General features: G+C 43.7%; 1 protein-coding gene across 1 annotated transcript in view; it reads left to right on the forward strand.

Moving 5' to 3' along the window:
* Window positions 1-1,414: 1,414 nt before the first annotated feature.
* Window positions 1,415-27,535, forward strand: part of LOC311127379 (kinase non-catalytic C-lobe domain-containing protein 1-like) — a gene marked incomplete at both ends in the record, with an annotated part of 64,309 nt that continues 38,188 nt past the window's right edge. Inside the window, 16 exons of the mRNA XM_084159224.1 lie at window positions 1,415-1,519; window positions 3,845-4,043; window positions 12,363-12,421; window positions 15,689-15,835; window positions 17,711-17,828; window positions 17,941-18,722; window positions 20,796-20,910; window positions 21,241-21,312; window positions 21,530-21,591; window positions 21,693-21,851; window positions 22,230-22,307; window positions 23,642-23,729; window positions 23,861-24,053; window positions 24,236-25,002; window positions 25,316-25,454; window positions 27,065-27,336. Coding sequence (XP_084015350.1) covers window positions 1,415-1,519; window positions 3,845-4,043; window positions 12,363-12,421; window positions 15,689-15,835; window positions 17,711-17,828; window positions 17,941-18,722; window positions 20,796-20,910; window positions 21,241-21,312; window positions 21,530-21,591; window positions 21,693-21,851; window positions 22,230-22,307; window positions 23,642-23,729; window positions 23,861-24,053; window positions 24,236-25,002; window positions 25,316-25,454; window positions 27,065-27,336 — 3,355 coding nt within the window. The remainder of the gene's footprint in view (window positions 1,520-3,844; window positions 4,044-12,362; window positions 12,422-15,688; window positions 15,836-17,710; window positions 17,829-17,940; window positions 18,723-20,795; window positions 20,911-21,240; window positions 21,313-21,529; window positions 21,592-21,692; window positions 21,852-22,229; window positions 22,308-23,641; window positions 23,730-23,860; window positions 24,054-24,235; window positions 25,003-25,315; window positions 25,455-27,064; window positions 27,337-27,535) is intronic.

Consider the following 27,535-nt stretch of genomic DNA (forward strand, 5'->3'; position numbering starts at 1 on the left):
TCACTTTGTTGTTATGGGGTATTGTGTGTAGATTGATGAGGAAAATGTTTTATTTTATCCATTGTAGAATAAGGCTGTAACGTAACAAAATGTGGAAAAAGTCAAGGGGTCTGAATGATTTGAACATTTGATTTGATTTGGAACCAGGATTTTCTGAAAATCTGGGAATTTTGGGAAAATTACTTACAGGCCTGATGTAGCATGCAAACCGTGAGTTTCAGGTCACTGTATTAGTGTAAAGCTAGGCCTCAAAATAAGGCCTAATGAGAAATGTAATGTATTGTTACAAAGAGTTTAATTATAATGATAATATATGCCTAGGGCCTCACTTGGTTAAGGCCACTACTGAAAATACAGTCAAGGGTGGTAGTTCTTCAATTCACTGGAAATGGCAAGGCACAATTATATTGGAGGTGTGGCTTACTGGGGGCATTACTCAAAATGTTCAAGCTTATACAACTCAAATCTGGACCCCCGCAGTGACTCTATGGGTTTGAGTAATGACTACAACATCACTTTAAGTAACTGTACTCAGATCTATTAAGTGCAATGGGTTTCCTCAAAAGTTGAGTAATTACAGCACACTAGGGTTTACAGTGGTGCATGTATCTCAATATTTCACTTAGGCCTATTATATTTATTTATATTGACGTAGCCTATAATTCGTCAATTAAATGTTAAAGAATACCAGTGCAGCATATGAGTAACCAGTGCAAGCAGGTGTGATTTTGAACCTTGGTAATACATGAGTAACACCTTAACAACGCAGCTTGCAATTAATGTCACTCATGAGAATGAGTGCAAAAAATGTAGGACAAACTTTGCAGCGAAGGCTACCCCTGTTCTAAATGACTTATGGCACGCTATTCCAGTATTGCTTTGATGGATATCGAGGCGCCGTACGTGGATGGGATCTTGTCAGTAGGCTACCACTCCTCAAAACAAATTGTAGTACATAGCGTAGCCTCGTAGCCCTTACTCGGAGGACTTCGGAACTGCAGTTCATTATCGCAATGTCGGTTAGTTTTGTGGAGGTGTGGCAGTCGTTGCCATGACAGCATACAGTCCGCAAACTCCCCTGTTGCCATTGATTATTGGCAGTACACATGCAAACGCTGTCTTTCGCGTGTTTTGGAATGAAAATAACTGCAGTGACACCAACCGTTTTGTGGAATGACGCATCATGTTGCTTGCTGGTGGTAGTGGAAGGACTGGGAACATTCTAAAAAGTAGCCCGCACTGTTCGTGTTTGGAACACGTATTCAGGCATGTAATCTTTCCTGACTCGATACAGTGTTGCCAGGACACCAAGGGAGAGGGAAAGCTTTATTCTACAGTAGGCTAAAGGCTATGGGTGTGAAACTGCACTCACTCAATTCTACAAATATCATAGTCTTGTTTAAAACTAAATACAATGGGGACATCTGGAACTGATGCAGTCGAATTCTCAGGGGAAGAGGAGGAAGAAGAGGAGGAATACTATGAATTTGAGCATCTACCTCCACTCCTTGAAGATGAGGTGAGAGTGAATATTTATGTTTACATAATTATCATCATAAATATGATTGTTCTCTCATTGGGATGTATGAACTAAGCCAGAATAATGTAGGCTACCAACAATATTGTGGACTGAGGGTCCCCAAGGGACTGGTTTTATTGGCTGTGACATATATGCACCTGGGCTATGTTACTTGTGCAGTCCCAATAGATAGGCTAACCTATATGCTCTTGACCGAGTGATTGAATGATTGAAGAAGACATGTTGTTTTATAAGGTCTAATTGAATCAACAACATGCTCTCTGTCTCAGGACACCAAGATCAGATTGATGTCTGTGATCTTTCCTTATAACTCTCATGGTGATCAAGGACCATAATTATACTGTGGGACATAGGTAATGACCCCTGCTGTGTCCCCTCTTGGCTTTATGTTGATAATCTGGACATTCATTACGACATTAAAATACTACCCTGTCCTGTTTTCATCTCCCAGTTTGAGTTTTAAAGTAACTGCCCAGTGAAAATCTAACTTTTAAAAGTTAATATTCTGTTAACTCATATCCAAATAATGTTGTTGACTCGTCCTATGCTCGTATTTGTGGCCAAAGCATAAAAAACCCACCTCTAACTTGTATCTCAAACAGACCGTTTAAAAAATGCTTGCTATTTCCTCATAGAACATGATGTCATCTCCCTGAGGAGGATGAGCTGGCCAATCAGCGGTCTAGAGGAGGATGAGCTGGCCAATCAGCAGTCTACTTGCACAAATATTTTTAATGACCAAAATATGTCCACACCATTCTGTTGTTGGGGTACGCCCACACCATTCCAACACAGAAAAGGTGCTTTTTAACATACTTAATTAGCATTTTTTTAAAGGAAAACAATTTCACTCATATTGTAAGTAATTATAGTTCCAATGTTAAACAATGTACAGTGGGCAATATGATTCAGTGCAGTACAGTTATTCACAGTTATTCACTCTGGAAGTTTTGAGCTGCAGGGGCCTTTGCAAGTGTGGGGACTCCGGAGAGACACTGCAGGGTAATCTTGAGTGGAGGGCGGTATGTGTGGGGTCAGCCTGCCAGATGCATTCAGCTGTAGCCTACACACAAGGGAACAAGTGTAAACTTAATCACATTTGACCTTTGAATACTATGGGATTAATTCAACCACTAACAACTCACCATGATGTCCCTCGATTACTTAGTCACCCACTTAGTAGCCCAACCAGAAAATAATCACTCACTACTTCACTCTTCTTTTCTGTCCCTCTTATTCTCGCTCCTTCTCTAAACCTTTGAGGAGTTCCACCAGTGCAGATTTGGTCTCATTTAGAGCTCTTGGAGTGAGAGGGAAAGTTATGTAGGCCTGCACATTTAACATGAGGAAAGAGGGAGAGATTCAATGTTTCTCTGCACTGTTCTCAAGGGAAACAGTCTATTTATGGGCTTATGCTGTTGCTTAAAGTGACAGTTTTCTGCCCTATTATTTTGCCATATTCTACAGCATTGTAGGTGCGCTTTATTCACCTTCCGCAACAAATATTTGGTAATGAACAGACAACCATCTTTTAGATCTCTCTCAGATCAATTGAAGAGGTACTTTAAAGAGGAATATTCTGTCTTCACCCCAGTTCCATCTTTTTAAATGTTAGAAAAAAGGGTTCCAAAAAAAGGGTTATTCGGCTGTCCCATAGGATAACCCTTTTGGGTTCCATGTAAAACACACTGTGGAAAGGGTTCTACATGGAACCCAAAAGGGTTCTACCTGGAACCAAAAAAGTTCTACCTGAAACAAAAAATGGTTATTCAAAGGGTTCTTCTATGGGGACAGCTGAAGAACCCTTTTAGGTTCTAGATAGCACTTTTTTTTTTTTACAACAACTGAATGCCCATGTCCCATGAGACTTTTATGAAAAGACAGTGGTCTGTTACACTGTTCAGTCACATGCATGTAATGGAAATGCAGAGTATTGGACACCTCATCACAATGGAGTCTCTCTATCTCAGTGCCATCAAAGACTGGCTTTTGTGCTCTTGTGCAAAGCCAACAAAATATCCTGTTTTCTTCACACACAAATCCGGCACTGAAAATGTCTAACATGCCATGAGATGTTTCATATTCATTGATGCAATAAGGCTTCTTCATAAGACAAAATGTGCCCACTTGGCTTTGCACAGTTTGCAGCATGACATACGAGGGTGTGGGTGTAAGTGTGTGTATTGCTGCATGACACATACCGTATTAATTGTGCGTGTGTGTGCATGTGTGTTACTGTTGTGTGTGTGTGCATATGTCTCTGTGTGTGTGCATGCGTGCGTGCCTGCGTGCGTGTGTCCACAGGAGAATGTGTCCCTGGCAGATATCCTGTTGTTGCGGGACACCTGTCTGATGGAGCAGGAGGTGTGGGCGGTGTGTGTGGAGTGTGTCTTGGCCCTGCAGAGTATCGCCCCATCGTCCCTCTTCCACACCCTGTGCATCACACCCGACACCCTGGCCTTCAACGCCCATGGCAATGTGTGCTTTATGGAGCAGCTCAGTGGTGAGTCAACACAGCCCAACACAGCCCTCTCTACCTCAGTGATGATCCAGTCTCCCTGTCCATTCAGGGTCACGTTCATTAGGGCACACAAAAACGCTTAAAACAGTTTTGCAACAAGAAACAAAAAATAGTTATCGTTTTTGCAAGTAGTCTAAGTAGTCCCTTCCTGTTTCAGTTCATTTTCTTCCATTTAGTGCATATTGAACACAACCTAGGTCTATCAGTTATTCATTGGATTCTATGGTGTTTCGTCTCATACAGTTAATCTGTTAGTCAGTGCTGTCTGCTATTGTAAAAGACTGAGGCAGCACTCTCTCCACTGATCAATCGGTCTGATCTGATCCACCATGGTATCCTGAGGTCACAGTTCAATCTGTCCTCCCTATGGGAAGTCAAAGGGTCATTAAGATCAGGGTCCGTATTCAGGTCCCCCCTTCTATTTATTATGACTTAAAAGGTCAAACTGATCTTAGATCAGCACTCCTACTCTGAGACGCTTAATGAATAGGGCCTCAGATTCTCCTCCCCCATGAAAAGTTTGTTTACAAACCCCATCATATTCTCTTTTGGTCAGCAGTATATGTTTCAAACTAGAAAGTTCCACCTGTTCCCAAAATAATTAAAATGCAAAACGGCTGCATTTGCAAAAGAAGGATGTCTCTTAATTAAAAGATGTTGAGCCTTTGTGTGATTACATCTGTGTGATGTGATTTTGCAGTCGTCTGCAGCTCCTCGTCTCATTTGGATGGAGAGGGTTGGTGAAACAGTTAGATCCTTCATGTTCAGGATACTATGCCTCTGTCTCACCTTGTCCCTCAGACTTACTGAGAAATACTCTCTGCCTACAGACTAGCTTCTCCTCCTCTCAGGGAACCGCAATCATCTGTCTTTTACCAAACAAGGTTACGTCAACGCCTGTCACACTCACCCCTGTTGTCCCTTCCACACAAACGTACACAGGCAGGCAGGCACGCAAGCACACACACATGTATGCATAGATGCACAGACATACATGCGCACCGGACGCTCACACACATACACACGCACACACATAACCATTAAAGGATAGCCTTCCATTTTCTTTCTGGCAACATCAGTAATTGATAAGCATTGACGAGATCAACAGTGTCTGCGTTGCCAAGGGGATTGTTGCCCTGGTAACCGATATTCTGGCGGTCAGCTGGCTATCAGTGCCTTTGACTCACCCTGGATTCACATTATAATCTATTGCTGATCACTAATTGTGTTAATTTGTTTAAGACACAATAGGATGTCGCTTGTTGTGCACATGTTGGAATACTAACTTTTCTCCCCTGCATTGATTAGGTTTAATTTAGCTGTTTATTGAATACTGTTGCGTGTGGGACATCATCACGTGTCCCCTTAGGAATTGAGCATTCAGAGTGACCTTAAGTGATCAATTAATGATCAGTATGCAGCAATGTTATTACTCATGGGGCAGTATCCATTCATTGGTAGAAAATGGCATTACACATTGTCATACATTTTAATATAAGCTCTCTCCAGGCCCATCTGAGAGAATATGAGAGCCTTAATGTAGGTTGTTTTTCTCAATCATAGTGTTAGCAGTGAGCACATTCCTTTACTCATTGAGTTCACTGTAGTCTACTTCCTACAGTATGTATGTGTTTGCCTCTCTTGTTATATCATAGAGCCAGCTAACTTATGATCTGGCCTTAGCCTATAGCTGTTGAACCTCCTGGAATAGAGTAATGTGCTGTATTCAGAATGAGTGAATTTGCAATTGCCATTATTCAATAAAACATTTTGTATAACCAAATAATTAACAGCACTTTATACAGGTTTTTCCCTCTTTTCTGATGGATTGCTTGTTTTGCAGTGGTACAATCCACTCATATTTCCATTGCTTTCCTTCTTCTCTCTTACCATCTCCCTTTCTCATCCTTTTCCCCGCTTTCTTTCTCTCCACAATTCCCTCCTGACCTCTCCTCTCTTCTCCTCCCTCTGTCTTTGTCTCTACCCAGTAGTGCTCACTTCTCCTTGGCCGTTCATTCTAACCCTCTGTAGTGTCTCTGGTGTGGCCTCCACCTGGGTTGGGAGCACCTCAGTCATAAATCCAGTAGTCAGAGACGGCACTGTGATGATTGGCCTATGTCCTCCATCACATAGTCTAAAGTCTTGCCTGATCATGTACTGTATACACACAATGATAGAAAACAAGTTATAATGAGAAGTACATTTATTTATTGTAATAATGTGGGGTAGTCATGTAATCCGATGTCTTGATTGTTGATCACCTGTGAAAGGAAAGGAACATGTTTAAAGTTCAAATCAAATCAAATCAAATTGTATTTGTCACATACACGTGTTTAGCAGATGTTATTGCGGGTGTAGCGAAATACTTATGCTATTAGCTCCGACAGTGCAGTAATATCTAACAATTAATATCTAACAATTTCACAACATATACCCAATACACACACATCTAAGTAAGGAATGGAATTAAGAATATACAGTGGGGAAAAAAAGTATTTAGTCAACCACCAATTGTGCAAGTTCTCCCACTTAAAAAGATGAGAGAGGCCTGTAATTTTCATCATAGGTACACGTCAACTATGACAGACAAAATGAGGAAAAAAAATCCAGAAAATCACATTGTAGGATTTTTAATGAATTTATTTGCAAATTATGGTGGAAAATAAGTATTTGGTCAATAACAAACGTTTCTCAATACTTTGTTATATACCCTTTGTTGGCAATGACACAGGTCAAACGTTTTCTGTAAGTCTTCACAAGGTTTTCACACACTGTTGCTGGTATTTTGGCCCATTCCTCCATGCAGATCTCCTCTAGAGCAGTGATGTTTTGGGGCTGTCGCTGGGCAACACGGACTTTCAACTCCCTCCAAAGATTTTCTATGGGGTTGAGATCTGGAGACTCCAGGACCTTGAAATGCTTCTTACGAAGCCACTCCTTCATTGCCCGGGCGGTGTGTTTGGGATCATTGTCATGCTGAAAGACCCAGCCACGTTTCATCTTCAATGCCCTTGCTGATGGAAGGAGGTTTTCACTCAAAATCTCACGATACATGGCCCCATTCATTCTTTCCTTTACACGGATCAGTCGTCCTGGTCCCTTTGCAGAAAAACAGCCCCAAAGTATGATGTTTTCACTCCCATGCTTCACAGTAGGTATGGTGTTCTTTGGATGCAACTCAGCATTCTTTGTCCTCCAAACACAACGAGTTGAGTTTTTACCAAAAAGTTATATTTTGGTTTCATCTGACCATATGACATTCTCCCAATCCTCTTCTGGATGCACTCTAGCAAACTTCAGACGGGCCTGGACATGTACTGGCTTAAGCAGGGGGACACGTCTAGCACTGCAGGATTTGAGTCCCTGGCGGCGTAGTGTGTTACTGATGGTAGGCTTTGTTACTTTGGTCCCAGCTCTCTGCAGGTCATTCACTAGGTCCCCCCGTGTGGTTCTGGGATTTTTGCTCACCGTTCTTGTGATCATTTTGACCCCACGGGGTGAGATCTTGCGTGGAGCCCCAGATCGAGGGAGATTATCAGTGGTCTTGTATGTCTTCCATTTCCTAATAATTGCTCCCACAGTTGATTTCTTCAAACCAAGCTGCTTACCTATTGCAGATTCAGTCTTCCCAGCCTGGTGCAGGTCTACAATTTTGTTTCTGGTGTCCTTTGACAGCTCTTTGGTCTTGGCCATAGTGGAGTTTGGAGTGTGACTGTTTGAGGTTGTGGACAGGTGTCTTTTATACTGATAACAAGTTCAAACAGGTGCCATTAATACAGGTAACGAGTGGAGGACAGAGGAGCCTCTTAAAGAAGAAGTTACAGGTCTGTGAGAGCCAGAAATCTTGCTTGTTTGTAGGTGACCAAATACTTATTTTCCACCATAATTTGCAAATAAATTCATAAAAAATCCTACAATGTGATTTTCTGGATTTTCTTTTCTCAATTTGTCTGTCATAGTTGACGTGTACCTATGATGAAAATTACAGGCCTCTCTCATCTTTTTAAGTGGGAGAACTTGCACAATTGGTGGCTGACTAAATACTTTTTTCCCCCACTGTATACATATATGGACAAGCAATGACAGAGCAGTATGGACTAAGATACAGTAGAATATTATAGAATACAGTATATACATATGAGATAAGTAATGCAAGATATGTAAACATTATTAAAGTGGCCAGTGATTTCAATAGGCAGCAGCAGCCTCTAATGTGCTAGTGATGGCTATTTAACAATCTGATGGCCTTGAGATAGAAGCTGTTTTTCATTCTCTCGGTGCCAGCTTTGATGCACCTGTACTGACCTCGCTTTCTGGATGATAGCGGGGTAAACAGGCAGTGGCTCGGGTGGTTGAACGAAGACAAATGGTTCGGCGCTGAAAGCTTTTGCTGTGCGTCTCCAGTGAATATAGCCTAACTCTTTCTGTTCATGCAATTGATGAGCAAACGTTACTACTACATTGTGATAATGTGTAACAATTAAAATGTGAAGGTAGCTTGTCAGAAATGTAAATGATTACCTTGTATTACTTGTTTATTACAGAAGGATATCTGGCCATTCAAGAGTGCATAGTTTATTCAGGAGAATGGGTAATGCAGAAGTTGCTAATTCCAGGGGGGAAAAACATGTTTGAAGCCCTATGTTCTATTTATGCATTAAACATGGTTTAGCACTTTGATTGAATTGTGTGCTTATTATATGTATGATCTGAACATGTATAATATATATAATATGCCATTTAGCAGACGCTTTTATCCAAAGCGACTTACAGTCATGCGTGCATACATTTTTTTGTGTATGGGTGGTCCCGGGGATCGAACCCACTACCTTGGCGTTACAAGCGCCGTGCTCTACCAGCTGAGCTACAGAGGACCACGTGTACATGTGTATTGTATTTCATTCCTTTTGAATGATAATTGATCATGATGTGAAATGACGTCTTGTTCTCATTGGTCAGAGGCATGAGGGATGTAGCTCAGTTGGTAGAGCATGGCGTTTGCAATGCCAGGGTTGTGGGTTCGATTCCCACGGGGGGCCAGTATAAAAAATTAATTAAAAAAAATAGATAATGTAAGTCGCTCTGGATAAGAGCGTCTGCTAAATGACTAAAAATGTAAAATGTAATGGGTAGTCCTATTTAAATCCTGTCCTTTCATTGTTTGAGAGAGAGAGACAGGGTAAGGTCGGCATGCTGCCGTTTACAGGCGTTATTGAGCCTGGGTTTTCTTTGATATACTGATTCAGTTCAATTTGGCTTTGATCAACAACCAGTTTGTTATTTTTGTTTGTAAATACTTGTACAGTCTCGTCGGCTATACTAAGTCTTATTCTCACTTTGCTAATAAAAAGTCTCACTCTGGGCAAGAACCAGATCTGCATTGTTGCCTCCTCACTGTTAAAATCCAACCGCATGGTCAACTTCACAAGCTCCAAATCTAGACCTGAACTACTAAACTGTCTCTAACTGTGGGAAGAGGAGGCTGATGGTGGGCGGCATTATCCCTGCTTTCAACCCAGCACAAACAATGTGTCACGATCGCTTACAGACGGGACGGACCAAGGCGCAGCGTGATATGCGTACATGTTTATTAAATATCAAACACAACGTCCAAGGCAGCACAACACAACATACCTTAACACGGAACAAGATCCCACAACCCACTAGTGCCAATAGGCTGCCTAAGTATGGTTCCCAATCAGAGACAACGAGCGACAGCTGCCTCTGATTGGGAACCACACAGGCCAACATAGATCTATCCATACTAGACTGTACAACATGGACAAACACAGCAAGGAAAATACACACCCTGACTCAACATACAAGCGTCCTCTGAGGCGTGACACAATGGCATACTTAAGACCTCTGAGTCAGGGCGTGACAGTACCCCCCCCCCCCCCCAAATGTGCGGACTCCGACCGCACAACATAAACATAACAGGGTAGGGGCCGTGTGGGCATTCCGCCTCGGAGGCGGATCCGGCTCAGGGCGTGACGACCACTTACTCTCCGCCTCCCTGTTGCGCCCCTGGTCTGGTCTGGACCTCGGCGCGCTGCTTCCCCTCTCCTTCCTCCCACGAAGTACCAAGCCCTGTCTGGACCCTGGTGTGGGAGACCCCGAACCTGGAGAGGGGCTGACGTCTGGGTCTGGACTGGAGCCGCTGACCGGAGCTGGACTGGGCACCGGTGAAGCGGACTGCTCTGGCTCCAGAGTGGAGCCACTGACCGGATCTGGACTGGACCCCGGTGAAGCGGATTGCTCTGGCTCTGGAGTGGAGCAGCTGACCGGAGCTGAACTGGGCACCGGTGGAGCGGACTGCTCTGGCTCCGGAGTGGAGCAGCTGACCGGTGCCGGACCAGGCACCGGTGGAACAGGCACGGGCCATGCCGGACTGGACACACGCACCACTGGCTTGGTGCGGGGAGCAGGAACGGGCCGGACCGGGCTGGCGACGCGCACCACTGGCTTGGTGCGGGGAGCAGGAACGGGCCGTACTGGACTGGCGACGCGCACCACTGGCCTGGTGCGGGGAGCAGGAACAGGCCGGGCCGGGCTGGCGATGCGCACCACTGGCTTGGTGCGAGGGGCAGGAACAGGCCGGACCGGGCTGGCGACGCGCACCACTGGCTTGGTGCGAGGGGCAGGAACAGGCCGGACCGGGCTGGCGACGCGCACCACTGACTTGGTGCGAGGGGCAGGAACAGGCCGGACCGGGCTGGCGACGCGCACCACTGGCTTGGTGCGAGGGACAGGAACGGGTCGGGCCATACTGGGAACACGCACCACTGGCTTAGTGCGGGAAGCAGGAACGGGCCGGACCGGACTGGCGACACGCACCACTTGCATGGTGCGAGGAGCGGGACTGGGTTCCTTTATTAACCCCCGCTCCTTCTGCTGCCTAACCAGCTCCTCTCGCCGTGCCTCTACACTTTCCTTCTCCCTTATAGCCTCCTGTAGCGCCTCCCTCTGACCGAATAACTCCTGCTCCCTCTGAACCAATAGCCCCCGTAACATGGTGGCCTCCTCTCCTAACCTGCAGATCCGCCCTGTCGCGGCCTCCTGCTGCCTCGTCATCCACACCGTGTGCCCCCCCCAAATGTTTTCTTGGGGTTGCCTCTCGGGTCTCCGTCGTCGGCACTCCTCTTCCTGTGAGGACTCCTCCGGGAGCCCCCACGAGTTAGGGAACAGAACCTCGTCGTCGTCGTCATCCTCCGACTCCTCAGTATAATACTGTTCCCACTCCTCTTCCCATGGTCGTAGGGACCCAATCTGAAAACCGACCGGGTGCAGCGGTCGGGGCTCCTCTCTCTCGCTCCCCGACCACCCCTTTAGCCCCCCCCAACATTTTTATTGGGGCTGTCTCTCGGGCTTCCTCCTCGACCGGCGTCCTCTGCGTTGCCGTTGCACCTCTCCTGCCTGGGTATCTACCTCGCCCATGGCCCTGTCCCCGCGAATATCTCTTCCCATTACCACAATTTGCCCACCTGGGACATGGCTATTCACTCCTCCTGGGCACGCTGCTTGGTCCTCATTTGGTGGGATCTTCTGTCACGATCGCTTACAGACGGGACGGACCAAGGCGCAGCGTGATATGCGTACATGTTTATTAAATATCAAACACAACGACAAAATAACAAACAAAACGAAACGTGAAGTCCAAGGCAGCACAACACAACATACCTTAACACGGAACAAGATCCCACAACCCACTAGTGCCAATAGGCTGCCTAAGTATGGTCCCCAATCAGAGACAATGAGCGACAGCTGCCTCTGATTGGGAACCACACAGGCCAACATAGATCTATCCATACTAGACTGTACAACATGGACAAACACAGCAAGGAAAATACACACCCTGACTCAACATACAAGCGTCCTCTGAGGCGTGACACAATGGCATACTTAAGACTGAAAATGCTCTGTATCGTGACACCAAGGCTCTGATCAGGAGATAGTTGCAGTCTCATTAGTCTGGGTTTGTCTCTGAGCTAATGAATAATATAGACTGAGTATACCAAACATTAGGAACACCTTCCTAATATTGGGTTGTGACGAAATAGTTTGACAGGGATGCTGGCCCATGTTGACTCCAATGCTTCCCACAGTTGTGTCATGTTGGCTGGATGGCCTTTGGGTGGTGGACCATTCTTGATACACACGGGAAAATGTTGAGCGTGAAAAACCCAGCAGCGTTGCAGTTGTTGACACAAACCGGTGCGCCTGGCACCTACTACCATACCCCGTTCAAAGGCACTTAAATATTTTGTTAACTAGATATACTTTTGTATGCTTGTCTTGCAGATGATCCTGAGGGATCGTTTATACCTCCAGAGTTTGACAAGACTGGCAGTACCTTTGAGGTAAGTTAATTATTTCATTATGAATGGCTACTTCACAGTCTATATTGCCTTTCACTGTAGCAGATGTTCAAAACAAACATAGTAGAAATCAAAGGAATCTAAATCCTCTTTATGTTTATCAGCAAATACAGAAGATAACAATGTCTCAGTAAGAAAGGATTTCACTCTCTCATTACCACTCTCATTCTGTCTCATTAACTCATTACATTTACGTTTACATTTGAGTCATTTAGCAGACGCTCTTATCCAGAGCGACTTACAGTTAGTGTATTCATCTTAAGATAGCTAGGTGGGACAACCACATATCACAGTCATAGTAAGTACATTTTTCCTCAATAAAGTAGCTATAAGCAAAGTCAGAGCTAATAAGGAGGAAAAATAAATAAATAATTATCTCTTTCTCTTTCTCTTGTCTCTCGTTCACTTATTCTCTTTCAGATCTCCCTCACTCCCTCTCCCTAATTTCTCCCTCTGCGTTGTCACTCATTGTAACCATGTAGCCCTATACAGTGAGGGAAAAAAGTATTTGATCCCCTGCTGATTTTGTGCGTTTGCCCACTGACAAAGAAATGATCAGTCTATAATTTTAATGGTAGGTTTATTTGAACAGTAAGAGACAGAATAACAACATAAAAATCCAGAAAAAAACGCATGTCAAAAATGTTATAAATTGATTTGCATTTTAATGAGGGAAATAAGTATTTGACCCCCTCTCAATCAAAAAGATTTCTGGCTCCCAGGTGTCTTTTATACAGGTATCGAGCTGAGATTAGGAGCACACTCTTAAAGGGAGTGCTCCTAATCTCAGCTTGTTACCTGTATAAAAGACACCTGTCCACAGAAGCAATCAATCAATCAGATTCCAAACTCTCCACCATGGCCAAGACCAAAGAGCTCTCCAAGGATGTCAGGGACAAGATTGTAGACCTACACAAGGCTGGAATGGGCTACAAGACCATCGCCAAGCAGCTTGGTGAGAAGGTGACAACAGTTGGTGCGATTATTCGCAAATGGAAGAAACACAAAATAACTGTCAATCTCCCTCGGCCTGGGGCTCCATGCAAGATCTCACCTCGTGGAGTTGCAATGATCATGAGAATGGCGAGGAATCAGCCCAGAACTACACGGGAGGATCTTGTCAATGATCTCAAGGCAGCTGGGACCATAGTCACCAAGAAAACAATTGGTAACACACTACGCTGTGAAGGATTGAAATCCTGCAGCGCCCGCAAGGTCCCCCTGCTCAAGAAAGCACATATACAGGGCCGTCTGAAGTTTGCCAATGAACATCTGAATGATTCAGAGGAGAACTGGGTGAAAGTGTTGTGGTCAGATGAGACCAAAATCGAGCTCTTTGGCATCAACTCAACTCGCCGTGTTTGGAGGAGGAGGAATGCTGCCTATGACCCCAAGAACACCATCCCCACCGTCAAACATGGAGGTGGAAACATTATGCTTTGGGGGTGTTTTTCTGCTAAGGGGACAGGACAACATCACCGCATCAAAGGGACGATGGACGGGGCCATGTACCATCAAATCTTGGGTGAGAACCTCCTTCCCTCAGCCAGGGCATTGAAAATGGGTCGTGGATGGGTATTCCAGCATGACAATGACCCAAAACACACGGCCAAGGCAACAAAGGAGTGGCTCAAGAAGAAGCACGTTAAGGTCCTGGAGTGGCCTAGCCAGTCTCCAGACCTTAATCCCATAGAAAATCTGTGGATGGAGCTGAAGGTTTGAGTTGCCAAACGTCAGCCTCGAAACCTTAATGACTTGGAGAAGATCTGCAAAGAGGAGTGGAACAAAATCCCTCCTGAGATGTGTGCAAACCTGGTGGCCAACTACAAGAAACGTCTGACCTCTGTGATTGCCAACAAGGGTTTTGCCACCAAGTACTAAGTCATGTTTTGCAGTGTGGTCAAAACTTATTTCCCTCATTAAAATGCAAATCAATTCATAACATTTTTGACATGCTTTTTTTCTCGATTTTTGTTGTTATTATTCTGTCTCTCACTGTTCAAATAAACCTACCATTAAAACTGATCATGTCTTTGTCAGTGGGCAAACGTACAAAATCAGCAGGGGATCAAATACTTTTTTCCCTCACTGTACATTTATTTCCTGCCTAGACTACATTTATCAGTTGATCAATTGCAGGTTGAATGTGTGTGTCATTGAGTACTGAATAAACCATTGTGTGTCTATGTTTGTCTAATTTATCTGGTCTTCCAATGTCTTCCAATGTATGTGCTCCAAGTGGAGCGGCTGAGGCCATAGAAATATAATGAATTCTAGTAATTATATTTCTATTGCTGGGACCTGCTTGTACACACAACAGGAACTAAACATGTCCTTACAGCAGCTGGTGGAATTAACATGTTGGCTCTGTTTATGTGAGACAGACATTTCGACTTAGAGAGGCTTCAGCTAACTATTTTTGTAATGTCTCACACTTTGAGATCTGGATCTTCCGCTTTCCCATATCCACCACATAAGTACGGGTCGCATTCCTTTTAATTGTTTGGAATCTTGTACCTTGTCTGAGATTTGGCCTAAAAAACACCTAATTCAGATTCATTCAGGAGCCAACAAGTAAGCCATAATTGCAACAAAGAGCTCCATTCCCCCAAGTAAAGCACAAGAAAAGGGAACTCTCACGGCATACAAAGAGACAGGCTCTGGCGAAATTCCCATTAATGCGCTGTAATTTCATCTCCACTGACTCCTGGTATTGCAGCCTATCATCCAATGAGATGAGATCCAAGGCAAATATAAAGGGATGATTATGTGTTTGTTAGATAAGGCCCCAGAATACATTGCCTGCCAGACATGATTAATCTGAGGGTAGTCATATGAGGGAGCAACTTGGCCCTGGCCTTGGCCTGGCCTGCTGCAGCTTTATTTACTTTTTAATGGCCTGGTGAATTACTTCCTCAACCAAAAGCATGCCAACTAGGCCCAGTTTCCAGCAAGACCCCACAAAGTTGCCCAAAGGACGTGTGCTGCATATACTAATAAATTGAGGTTACAGTGATCACGGGTTACGGTAGTGGTTTATGGCTGTTTGTTTGGTACACGAGGTGCTGACATGAGATCATAAATGACACATATTTTATGTTTTAAATCCCATATGGTTGAAGGCAAACATGTCCAAGCAGTGTCAACATGTCTAAGCAGTGTCTCATAGATTTATTTTATGATAAACAATTGCATGTGTCTGATTCTATGGGTCAGTTTAAGGTCAATGACGCTCTGTATCTCGTCCAGGGACACATGTACTCTCTGGGCTCCACCCTCTCTGCTGCGCTGGACTTTGTCATTGAGCCAGAACTGGAGGTAGAGCTGGGGGAGGAGATTCAGAGACTGCTGGAGCAGATGCAGGAAGAGGGGCCAGAGGACAGGCCACTCCTGCAGGTAAGGTCACCATCATGGATGACCTTTAATGGAGTGCTGTCTTTACACTCTTATTATACAAATTATTACAGGTAATATGGTGTAAGAAATATCAGAAGTGATTTTCTCTCAGGTAGTAATGATAGCACTATCAATAGGAGTAGGAGCAGTAGTAGTATGACTATTAATAGGCCTACTATAGGCCCTTTGGCAAACGGATACAAGACATGACATACTGATATGCAACTGTAATACTGAAGATGTGCACAGACAGTGAACATGAGCAGCACCGTGTGGAAGAGCAATGACCGTGCAATGCAGATAGGAAAAAGCATAAAAAATTGATGATGTCACAGTCATGCATGAAACCAGAATTCTACCCAGGGGATACAACTTGAATATTAAGTTTATAGCAATTACAGGATGTATTTTCTTTTGGGAAACAAATGAATCTGTTTCAACACTGAGTCCTCAACATTGAATCATCAATAATGAAATGGCAGAAACGTAATAAAGAAATGTTGCGTCATACAGTACGTATGTTTGTGTTAGCTGATATAGCTACAGTATTATACAGTTGAAGTCGGAAGTTTACATACACCTTAGCCAAATACATTTAAATTCAGTTTTTCACAATTCCTGACATTTAATCCTAGTAAAAGTTCCCTGTTTTAGGTCAGTTAGGATCACCACTTTATTTTAAGAATGTGAAATGTCAGAATAATAGTAGAGAGAATGATTTATTTCAGCTTTTATTTCTTTCATCACATTCCCAGTGGGTCAGAAGTTTACATACACTCAATTAGTATTTGGTAGCATTGCCTTTAAATTGTTTAACTTAGGTCAAACGTTTCGGGTAGGCTTCCACAAGCTTCCCACAACAAGTTGGGTGAATTTTGGCCCATTCCTCCTGACAGAGCTGGTGTAACTGAGTCAGGTTTGTAGGCCTCCTTGCTCGCACATGCTTTTTCAGTTCTGCCCACAAATTTTCTATAGGATTGAGGTCAGGGCTTTGTGATGGCCACTCCAATACCTTGACTTTGTTGTCCTTTAGCCATTTTGCCACAACTTTGGAAGTATGCTTGGGGTCATTGTCCATTTGGAAGACCCATTTGCGACCAAGCTTTAACTTCCTGACTGATGTCTTGAGATGTTGCTTCAATATATCCACATCATTTTCCTTCCTCATGATGCCATCTATTTTGTGAAGTGCACCAGTCCCTCCCGCAGCAAAGCACCCCCACAGCATGATGCTGTCACTTTTTTCGCACCAAAGTACGTTAATCTCTAGGAGACAGAACTCATCTCCTTCCTGAGCGGTATGAAGGTTGCGTGGTCCCATGGTGTTTATACTTGCGCACTATTGTTTGTACAGATTATGAATGTGGTACCTTCAGGCGTTTGGAAATGGCTCCCAATGATGAACCAGACTTGTGGAGGTCTACAATTTTTTTTCTGATGTCTTGGCTGATTTCTTTTGATTTTCCCTTGATGTCAAGCAAAGAGGCACTGAGTTTGAAGGTACGCCTTAAAATACATCCACAGGTACACCTCCAATTGACTCAAATGAAGTCAATTAGCCTATCAGAAGCTTCTAAAGCCATGACATCATTTTCTGGAATTGCCCAAGCTGTTTAAAGGCACAGTCAATTTAGTGTATGTGAACTTCTGACCCACTGGAATTGTGATACAGTGAATTATAAGTGAAATAATCTGTCTGTAAACAATTGTTGGAAAAATTACTTGTGTCACGCACAAAGTAGATGTCCTAACCGAATTGCCAAAACTATAGTTTGTTAACAATACATTTGTGGAGTGGTTGAAAAATGAGTTTTAATGACTCCAACCTAAGTGTATGTAAACTTCCGACTTCAACTGTATGTATCTCCCCCTCAGGACATCCTCTCCCTTGCAGAGGAAAAGCTAGTACATACCTCTTCCACAGCCCTGTGCCGGAAACTCTCTTCTATAGGAAGAAGAGTCCTGTCAATCGAATCCGTTGCAACATTTCAAGGTTTGTCTTTAGGCATGAGATATATTTGTGTATTTCTGTGTAAACATATATTTATATTGTAGTCCACTGTGGCCATAACCATACTACCTGTGTATCCATCCACCATCCACAGATGGGTGGGATAGCTCTTGGGAGGCTCGATGGCGGCAGAACAAATCCAACTGGCAGCTCCACAAAAGCATCAGCTCTGAGGACAGTAGCTTCAAAGACCAGTGCATTGTCTCAGATACCACAGCTGAGAACTCAGACCCCAACGACCCCAACGGACCTCTCCGGCATCACATATGTGGGGTCTGGGACTCCACCCTATGGGCTGACGGTATGGGGGATGTGGAAGAGGATGGATGTGTGATAGAGGAGGACATGTTTGGTTCGCAGTTGGATAGCAGATCTCAGAACAGTTCCCCTGTACGCAGGAGGGATCAGGAGAGGGCTGGGAGGGTAAGGGGGGTTCTGAATCGTTCCTGCTCAGTCCCAGACTCCAATAATCCCCCCGCACTCCCGCCCACGCCCCACGGGGATATCAGTGTCAATGTATCGGACCTCACGGAGATAGGAGCTGAGGAATGCATTGGGCACAGGTCTGTTTGGAGGAAGAGAGGGGATAGAGAGAAAGCCCCTTATGAGTGCAGTGACTCCAAGCAATGGGGCTCAGTGAGAGACAATGAGATGTCAGAAGGGGACAGACATTCTCACCTGCCCATATGTGGTGGTGAAACAGATTCAGACGGTCAAAATGGAACAAGTGATGATCCCACTTTGTCCCGCCCAGCTCAAGACCCGGAAGTGTCGGTTGACTCTGCTTGCAACGTGACTTTAACCTCAAACCTTCACACTTCAAATAATCACATGACTAAAAGCATGCTGTGCCTCAATGAAACATCTCAAGATGAGGTGAGTTCAAGTCTAAATTAGACTAAACTATTTAATTGATCTGCTTTGAGCATATACAGCGCATGTAAATTTGGAAAAAGTCAAGGGGTCTGAAAAAGTCAAGTATTTAGACCCCTTGACTTTTTCCACATTTTATTAGGTTACTGCCTTATTCTAAAATTGATACAATTATTTTTTTCCCTCATCAATCTACACACAATACCCCATAACGACAAAGTGAAAACAGGTTTTTAGACATTTTTGCAAATTTATAAAAAATTTAAAACAGAAATACCTTATTTACATAAGTATTCAGACCCTTTGCTATGAGACTCAAAATTGAGCTCAGGTGCACCCTGTTTCCATTGATCATCCTTGAGATGTTTTAATTCATTGGACATGATTTGGAAAGGCACACACCTGTCTGTATAAGGTCCCACAGTTGACAGGGCATGTCAGGGCAAAAACCAAGCCATGAGGTCGAAGGAATTGTCCGTAGAGCTCCGAGACTGGATTGTGGCGAGGCACAGATCTGGGGAAGGGTATCAAAACATTTCTGCAACATTTAAGGTCCCCAAGAACACAGTGGCCTCCATCATTCTTAAATGGAAGAAGTTTGTAACCACCAAGACTCTTCCTAGAGCTGGCCGCCCAGCTAAACTGAGCAATCGGGGGAGAAGGGCCTTGGTCAGGGATGTGACCAAGAACCCGATGGTCACTCTGACAGAGCTCCAGAGTTCCTCTGTGGAGATGGGAGAACCTTCCAGAAGGACAACCATCTCTGCAGCACTCGACCAATCAGGCCTTTATGATAGAGAAGCCAGACGGAAGCCACTCCTCAGTAAAAGGCACATGACAGACTGCTTGGAGTTTGCCAAAAGAGGAAACCTGGCACCATCCCTACGGTGAAGCATGGTGGTGGCAGCATCATGCTGTGGGGATGTTTTTCAGCGGCAGGGACTGGGAGACTAGTCAGGATCAACGGAAAGATGAACGGAGCAAAGTACAGAGAGATCCTTGATGAAAACCTGCTCCAGAGCGCTCAGGACCTCAGACTCGGGCGAAGGTCTTCCAGCAGGACAACGACCCTAAGCACACAGTCAAGACAACGCAGGAGTGGCTTCGGGACAAGTCTCTGAATGTCCTTGAGTGGCCCCGCCAGAGCCCAAACTTGAACCCGATCTGGAGAGACATGAAAATAGCCATGCAGCGACGATCCCCATCCAACCTGACAGAGCTTGAGAGGATCTACAGAGAAGAATTGGAGAAACTCCCCAAATACATTTACATTTTAGTCATTTAGCAGACGCTCTTATCCAGAGCGACTTACAGTTAGTGAATACATACATGTTTTTATTTATTTATATTTTTTTCATACTGGCCCCCCGTGGGAAACGAACCCACATCCCTGCCGGCCAAACCCTCCCCTACGTTGGACGAAGCTGGACCAATTGTGCACCGCTCATGGGTCTCCCGGTCGCGGCCGGCTGCGACAGAGCCTGGACTCGAACCAGGATCTCTAGTGGCACAGCTAGCACTGCGATGCAGTGCCTTAGACCACTGCGCCACTCTGTGTCCCAAGCTTGTAGCGTCATACCCAAGAAGGCTCAAGGCTGTAATCGCTGCCAAAGGTGCTTCAACAAAGTACTGAGTAAAGGGTCTGAATACTTATGTAAATGTAATATTTCAGTTGTTTTTTTAAACCTGTTTTTGCTTTGTCATTATGGGGTATTGTGTGTAGATTGATGAGGGAAAAAAACGATTTAATCAATTTTAGAATACGGCTGTAACGTAACAAAATGTGAAAAAAGTCAAGTGGTCTGAATACATTCCGAATGCACTGTACGTATATTTAAATGCCTTAGTTTCAGAAAATGCCTTGTTTACAATTTTTCAGGCTGGTTTCAGAGGCCCAGATTAAGGCTATTCCTGGAGTAAAAAGCACTTTCAGTGGTGATTTTCCGTTGAGCATGCTTTTTTGTCCAGGACTAGGCTTAATCTGGGTCCAGGAACCTGGCACTTCTTTTTCTACTGTAGTGTGCTCTTTGGGAGGGATGGAGATGTTAACAGTGTTTGTGATTGATTGTGACATAGTGGATCTCTCTGAGGGATCTACTCACACAGAGTGGGCAGAGATTGTCTGTTAATGAGCTATGGGCCCTGTGTCATACCTGCCTCTCCACACTGCAGACGTACTTAGACTACCCAGGTTAGTGACTCATCTGTCTACCAGCCACTGATACTGACTCTGCTGTGTGTAAACCAATTACATTATTTACTAAGCAGTAAGCATCCAATCCCTCGCCTTCTCTGGTCTCTGTAAACCACTTTGCTGTTGATGAAATTATTATAAGAAACATCAATATGGCAATACATCATTTAAAACTTTATTTAGTTTGACATACATTTGACACATGTATTAACTGTTATATATTATTATTATTATTATTATTATTATTATTATATTATATTATTATTATATATATATATACCTACTGTTCTTTCTTCTTTCTTCTTTTATTGTCTTCCTCCCTGAAAGCGTACTTATGCCTGGACACAATGTATGTGGGTTGTCAGGGAGAAGTTCTCTTCTTGAAACCTAAAAACACAGGTATGGCTCTTTTTGCTTATCCACAGTAGTCAGCAATTGTCTCTGTCTGGAATGATAAAGTTACTTCAGCACTTTCCATATATTCTTTGTCTCTGTTTATTTACAGCTGTTTTGACTTTAAATATTCAACAGTGCTCTTGAGCAAAGTGTCAATATGGGGCAATATTTATTTGAAATGTTGTCGCATTCAATAATTCAACATGAATGTTCCTTGTAGGATCCTGTGATGCATTTTATCTGGCGCCTGAATTCCAGGAGCATGGAATCGTAACTGAAAAGGTTTGCCTCAACTTCTGACTTTCATCTTTTAAAATACAAGTTTTTTTCCATCAAGTAGATGAATACTGATTAAGTGGGTTTCATCTGTCTGTCTGTTCTAGGCCTGTGTCTATGGGGTGGCTGCCATCCTATGGGCCACGGCCAAGTTCAATCTGTCAGCCAATCAAAAACTGACTATGCCCAGCAAGTTGAAGAGGCTGCTGCTGGAAATGGCCAAGAGGACGCCCTTCGAGAGACCCTCCATTGCCATAGCTAAAAAGGTAGCCATAGTTTCAGCTGTCAACCACTCTACTGAAAGCACATCCATATATTCTTCTTTTGATCAATGTGTTAGTAACACTTTACATATGTAACATCTTTTGCATTTTAATGGACAGGAATTTGTAAACGTGATTGTATTGAAACTACTAACAATTCAATCATCTCACTATCCTGGTGAATGAAATAAAGTGAATGAATGAACAAATGAGCAAAATGTCTTTACTGTAAAGTGTGTTGCGATTTTAAATGCACTTTAAATAAAGTTTGATTTGATGAACAAAGTAATTAATTAATGTATAAATAAGTGAATGAATGAAGTAGCTTAGGTGCTGAGGTAACAGATTTGCATGTGTTTCATTATGTTTCTGCTGTTACAGAGCTGTTGTGATTATCTATCACGCCAAGGAACGAACTCTGAGACAGTGTGGACGAAGCTGATCAACAGAGTCCACCCGGTACCACTCCATTGTACCACCCCAGCTAGCACATAAAGTTCTGAGAACCATATGTTTCTTAGAGCTTGGTGAGAGTGTGGTTGTCCTATGGTTATTTTGCATACAACCTTCCCACAACGTTCTGGGAATGTTGCAGGATAGTTGCTTGGCTTTGGAACATTCTCAGCACATTTAAGGAACTTGACAAAATAATGTTATTTTCTTGGTATTTCATTACTTTAACAGAATGTTTCCTAAAAGTTCAAACCTGGTTATATTTCATTACATTTTTTAGTAATGTTCTAGGAATGTTCTCCAATTGGTTTGACATTGGGAATGTTCGCAAATAGTTCAGAGAACGTTAACAAACAACGTTCTTCTGTGGGAATTTCAGTACTTCAGCATAACGTTTCCTACAGGTTTCCTCATGGTTCTATTTAAAGTCATGTTCTCAGAACATTAAGACAAATTTCCATAAAAACCACAAGAAAACATTACTAACATTCAAAGCACGTTCTTAGAATTAAATGTATGTATGAAAACATATATATTCTGTTCTCAGCATAAACAAAACTCTCTATCTTGTTAAATCTGTTCAGGTGTGTTGTTCATGGGGTCTATTCGAATAGATACAAATTAAGAGCTTTGTATGAGTAAAAAAAAATGGCATGCTAGCTCCATCCTGGTGGCGAGGTGGACTAATTCCATGGTTAGAGAACAGAAGATCATAGGTTCGAATCTCACTGATGTCGTGTGAGATGTGTTTGCAGGATTAATGCCAAAGCAAATTAATTTAAATGTGTCCTATCTGTGCTTGGAGTTCAAAACAGTTAAACTAAGCTAGCAGTGTTATTAAAAGTCTAATTGAAACATTCAGTGAAAGTTTTAAGGAAGTTATTCAAAATCCTCCAAATAACATTTACATTTCATTCCACAACATATAGAGAATGTTCTCATAACATTATTTAATTACCTTCAAATGTCCTGTAATGTTAGTTCTCAGAACCTTAATAAAACCTCCAAGGAAAACTTTCAGGGAACCATAGTAAAATGTTCTCAGAACTTCCCTGCAACCTAAAAATTCCTAGAACAGGCAAAATTTTCACTTCCGTTCACAGAACATTTAAAAAACTTTAAGTTTTACCGGTCAGGAAACTTATGGCTTCGTTCCCAGAACCAATGGGAAACCAAAAACGGACGTTCCCACAACTTCCAAGGAACCCAAAGCTAGCTGGGACTGTAGCTACTGTTTGAAAGGGGTAGTGAGACACATATTACCCCTTGAAAGTGAAAGGCAGGACACATTGTTATTCCATTCTTGTCTGTCGAGGATAACTCCCTTCCTTACCTTTCAGCCACTCACAAAGGACATTGATGCAGAGGATCAGAATGGATTGGACAGTAGAGGAAGCTCAAGTCAGGAATCAACACATATCAAGAGTGGTACGATTCATTAATCTTTTCAGACATTATGCTCAAGCGATTTTGTTGACCTTACTATCAGTACATCTACATTCAGATTTGTGATGAAATGGTATTGATGTTGTAACTGGGGTTGTTGTAACTGTGTGTAGGGTTTGTGCCCATGGCTACTGAGAGCCGATTGGCTCCTGTACCTGGCCCTGTTCCCCATAGCTATCCAATCAGTGGAGCCCCCCAGCTTCCAGAGGCCTTCACCTCCCCTGCCACACACTTCACCCCCATCGTCCTGACCAGGGAGGGGGACACTGAGGAAGAAACTCCCCTGTCTGCTTCAGACATTGAGGGGTAAGCAGTTTACTTCCTTTCTATGGAGATAAGATACCAGTCATGGAATTGTTTCAAGCAGCATTGATATCTTTGCAAGGTGGATCCGACCATAGTTTCTTTATTGATTATGGCAGAGATGTCATTCCATTTGTTCACTGATTTCAAGAATGCATTTTTAATTCTCACATGTTGTGTTGCAGGACTATAAGTGAAGTCACAAGAGGCAGTGACATCCAGCCTATGCAAGAGGCCAAGGACCCAGAAACTCTCTTACACCTTGAGGACCTACCCCTACCTCAGTCAGATAGAGACCTACAGGACAACGGACAGGACAGCCCTGTCAATCAAAACAACGTGGTCACACGCCACTCCTCCACCACCACCTCTAGCGGCAGGACATTGGTCAACTCTCCACCTCCCGCCTCCCCCAAACTGACCACCCAGTTGTCTTTGTCTTCCTCTTTCCAATCGTCATCCTGCTCTCATCTGACTGGTGGTGGTGTTTTCAACAACTTCCTCTTGCGTCATGACCCACTAACAGGGCACCTAACCCTGGTGCCGGTGCAGATAACAGTCGCTGAGTCTCTCCATGGACTGGAGCTCAATCTGTCCCTGACCTCAAGCTCCAGCTACTTCCAGGGTCAACCTACACATCCAGGGGGCCCTAGAGACCATCTGACCCCTCGTCAGGGAGCTGAACCCCTGCTGGCTTGCCTTAATGGCAGCACCTGCAGCAGACCCTTGGACCCCTTAGTGTCCATGTCCCAACCCCACAATGGAGAGGAGGAGAGGACAGGAGAATGTGAGGATGAACCCCTATCAGAGTCCCATGGACCTCCTCAGGGAGACTCCCATCCTCACCCCTCCCCACTGATGCACCCTTCCCTACAAGAGGTTATTGGCCTGCTCAGGGCAGAGTTTGCCTTTGATGGCTATCTGGAGAATGGTGTGGAGGATCTAGCAATGGGTAAGTAACATGGATATTAATATTCACTCTCTCTAGCATCACATGTAGCCTATGGCCCCAGATCTGTTTAGGCTGTATTGCCAACTCCTACAGTTCTTGTCATGCCAGAGATAGTGGGCTACTAGCACCAGGCTAGTAGCCCACTATCTCTGTTTTCCCCCCCGGTGGATTTGGTTCGGTTAATTGCTTTGTGGAGAGATACTACAGTTGTGTCATTAAATGTATGATCACTGGTGTCAACTTGTTCGACAAGCTTTCTGTCTACCAAAAACCTGTGTAATTGATGTATCATCTCATGTTTATGTGTTCAAAGGGGAGTATATTCTGTCTCTGAAGGACCTACAGTACCAGACGTTCTGCAATGTTGTGAAAGAGAAGTTCTGTGACCTTTACTGGGATGAGGACTTATTGGGAGTGCTACATTGTGTGGTCAACTACAGCCAATTCTCTCTGTGAGTATGTCAATGATTGCCTGTTTTATCAAACACAGGTCTTCTCTCAATAACAGAAGCCTAACAAGATAAACGGTACAAGTGAAAAAGAAAGTCACACTTTCATTTATATAGACAGAAAGAATGAGCAACCACTGATCCTGTTCTTTTGGACAACACTTTATCTCTAGTAACACTTTAAGCTACACTCTTGGTTAAACAAACAATAATGCCAGTGTTATAAAACTGTCTTTAGCTGGCTGTCAATGGTATCAGAAGGATTTTGCTCTCCTCAAAAGTATTCTCTGTCAACAAGCTTATCCAGTCAACAAGCTTAGTTTGTCTCTATGAGCAGGGGAGAAGCCCAAAATTGGCAGTGTTTGTGTTTAGAATTTTAATTTCTCTCATGTGAGTCTTCAACAACAATAAACCATTTAGATTCTACAACCCCTCCCCCTTACACACACATGCATGCACGCACACACACACACACACACACACACAAACTCAGACACTCCACTCATAATCAGCATTCACAGAAGATTCACTTCAGACACACAAAGGTCGCTCCTTTTTTTCCAGGAAGAAAGGTCCCTATGGTAATAGCTCATCTCGTGTTTTTTGTTTATCTCGAGAATATTGGTTTGGCACAATTGATGAGCTACTTATGGTTCTTCCTGCCTTGTCTTTGAGAGAATCATAAAGATCCTGGAGGAGTGTACATGAATGAAGGAAAAGGTGAAATAAGGACTTGCCCCTTTTTGTTCATACATCTGCAGACAAAGACGAAGGAGGGGCACATGAGAGTGTGTTGAGATGTGCAGCTTGTCCCATGGTTGCCATGCTCTTAACACCTGGGGCAGTGTGTTGAGAGAACCTTTCATATTCTGTGGTGATGAGACAGACAGACATCATAGCCTTGGACAGACAGACAAACAGACAGACAGATACTCTCCTCTGAGTGGGGCTTTTAGACTGTAAGCTGGAGAAGCCTGTCACCGCTAGGGTAGCTCATTGGAGAAGTCCTGATGCTACTAGAACACTCTGCTTTGGATACAAACCGTTTTGGACAACTCAACCTCGGCTGTCAGGAAGCTGCTAAGGAGACGCTAAGGATTGATTGGTTTGTTTTGATAGCTAATTATTGATTGGTTTGTTTTGATTCATTCATATGTGTTGGCCTAATTAACTATTTTAATTATGCCTGTGAGGAGTGTGCTTGTCTCAACTGTCTGTCTAGATTTCTCATAATATTATTATTTGTCTGAACTTATAGCATCTGCTGTGTTTTCATATTGACTGAGTTGTTATTCCCACTATTTTGTCTGTGTTGTTTATGTTGTGTCTAATTACTGTCTGTGATGTTTCAATTACTTTTCAGTCTGAGCTCTTTTAGTCTGCGTTCTGTTTTATTGAATTAGTGTGTTTTGTCAAAGTTCCCTGTGTTTTGTCTAAGAAAGTTGTCTGTGTTTGTCTGAGTTCTTTGTGCTTTTGTCTGTGTTCATTATGTGTCTGTCTAGTTGTCTGTGTGTGGCTGTGATGGTTGTGGCTAGCTGTGACTGGCTGACTGTTGTGTTATGATCTCTCTCTCTCTGTCTTTCTCTCTCTGGCTGCTGATGTGCCACATGTAGAGGCTCTAATGAAGGGTCACCATCAAAGCCTTGGCAAAGGGCAGCCACCTCACCCATGAGTGCTGCTGGCTGGAGAGGGGAGGAGAGGGACGCACCGCGGCGTGGTCATGTCGACCTGAATGGCAACCTGCACCACCGTGGACCTGTAACTTCAGACGCGTGGGAGAAATTTGAGAGAGACCAGAGGCCCCTGTCTACACACAGAGTAACAGAGACTGAACCTGAACATAGAGATACCGTATCAGAGGAAGGTCAACATAATGGCTGCCCAGGTAGGAAAGGAAATACATTAACTTCACAACTGGCATCACTGTTACCTTACTTCACAACTGTCATCACTCCCAGCTAGCACATTTGGTTCCTTTGAAGTTGTGGCAACGTACCTTTTTGGTTTCCCATTGGTTCTGGGAATGAAGCCATACGTTTCTTGACCGGTAAAACAGAATGACTGACGGACGGATAACATTTAGC

The sequence above is a fragment of the Coregonus lavaretus genome, assembly GCF_964263955.1.
Source record: "Coregonus lavaretus genome assembly, chromosome: 1".
NCBI lineage: Eukaryota > Metazoa > Chordata > Actinopteri > Salmoniformes > Salmonidae > Coregonus > Coregonus lavaretus.